At 39.6% G+C, this 1,681-nt stretch overlaps 1 protein-coding gene across 1 annotated transcript; it reads left to right on the top strand.

Annotated features, from left to right (window-relative positions):
- The first annotated feature begins 75 nt into the window (after positions 1–75).
- On the top strand, positions 76–1,005 carry LOC114684944 (olfactory receptor 145-like). The gene has a single exon (XM_028859495.1). It carries the CDS (start codon positions 76–78, stop codon positions 1,003–1,005), a length of 930 nt encoding a protein of 309 aa, XP_028715328.1.
- Positions 1,006–1,681: the final 676 nt, after the last annotated feature.

Raw genomic sequence — 1,681 nt, 5'->3', positions numbered from 1 at the left:
GTAGTTTGGAGGAGGCTGGGATTTTATTTTAATGTTATGATTTTTACTGTTCTTATAGATACAAACTGGAGAATAATGACCTTAGGTAATGACTCTTCTGTGAAGGAGTTCATCCTGCTGGGCTTGACACAGCAGCCAGAGCTCCAGCTGCCTCTCTTCTTCCTCTTCTTGGGAATCTATGTGGTCTCCATGGTGGGGAACCTGGGCTTGATGGTTCTGATCATTTTGAACCCTCACCTGCACACTCCTATGTACTATTTTCTCTTCAACCTTGCCTTCACAGATCTCTGCTACTCCTCTGTCATAACCCCCAAAATGCTGGTGAGTTTTGTGAAGCAGAACATCATCTCCCATGCTGAGTGCATGACTCAGCTCTTTTTCTTCTGCTTCTTTGTTATTGATGAATGCTACATTTTGACAGCCATGGCCTATGACAGATATGCTGCTATCTGTAAGCCCCTGCTTTACCAAGTTACCATGTCCTATAAGGTTTGCCACTTGATGCTGGTGGGTGTGTATGTGATGGGGTTTGTGGGTGCAATGGCCCACATAATTTGCATGCTGAGACTGACCTTTTGTGCTGGCAACATCATCAATCACTACATGTGTGAAATACCCCCTCTGCTGAAGCTCTCCTGCACAAGCACCACCATCAATGAGCTGGTGGTGTTCATTGTTGTGGGTGTCAATGTAACAGTGCCCAGCCTGACTATCTTTATTTCTTACACCTTGATCATTTCCAACATCCTTGGCATCCGTTCTGCAGAGGGTAGGTCAAAAGCCTTCAGTACTTGTGGCTCCCATGTAATAGCTGTTTCTCTTTTCTTTGGAGCAATAGTCTTCATGTATCTGAAGCCTTCTAGTGCATCTGTGGGTGAAGATAAAGTATCTACCATTTTTTATACTGTTGTGGGTCCAATGCTGAATCCTTTCATCTACAGTATAAGGAATAAGGATGTCCACACTGCCCTGAGAAAAACTTTGAAGAAAAGGATGTTTGCCTAAGTGGAATCGGCATTTATGGAAGTAAATCTTAGAACATGTGATTTTTACAACTTGGCTAAGAACTGCCTAGAATCCACTGATTTGACCCCTAGTGTTGTAAAACAAACATGAAAACAACTAAAATAACATAGATATCCCAGAATCAATGATGAGAAAAGAGCAGAACCAAGGTTAGTTAACATTGTGCAAATTAACTTAATTATTTAGGAAATTTCAGAAGTAATGACAGTGAAGGATGATTAATCCATCACACTCTTAGGACAGAGAGAACTGTTTATTCTGTAATTTCCCAAACTCACATATGTCTTTTTCAGTATTGAAAACTGAACAAACACATTAGTTCTGTCATCTACCAGTATGTTACACTCTAGCTTAGAATTCACAAGGATTTAAGAACAAAACACTAGGTGATATTATGATCAGAAACAGATAGGTCAAAAGATTTTTTAAATGTTCACATCTTTTTTTTTTTTTTTTTTTTTTTTTTTTTTTTTTTTTACTTTGTAGTGTATGTGTGATGTTTGGGGATCATACTAGGCCTTCTTGCATGCTAGGCAAGTGTTCTTTCACTGATCTACATCTTAAGTACCACTGTGGCTCGGGTACATGTAGAGGTTTTATGTGGCTGTGCCACTGAAATACTGATTTTAGTAGTCTTAGAGACAGCAACTCACTA

This window comes from Peromyscus leucopus, chromosome 7, assembly GCF_004664715.2.
Source record: "Peromyscus leucopus breed LL Stock chromosome 7, UCI_PerLeu_2.1, whole genome shotgun sequence".
Lineage (NCBI taxonomy): Eukaryota > Metazoa > Chordata > Mammalia > Rodentia > Cricetidae > Peromyscus > Peromyscus leucopus.
This window is presented reverse-complemented; position numbering and strand designations above follow the sequence as displayed.

Excerpts from the sequence above, each read along its gene's own strand:
- LOC114684944 (XM_028859495.1), top strand. The coding sequence starts at position 76 with ATGACCTTAGGTAATGACTCTTCTGTGAAGGAGTTCATCCTGCTGGGC.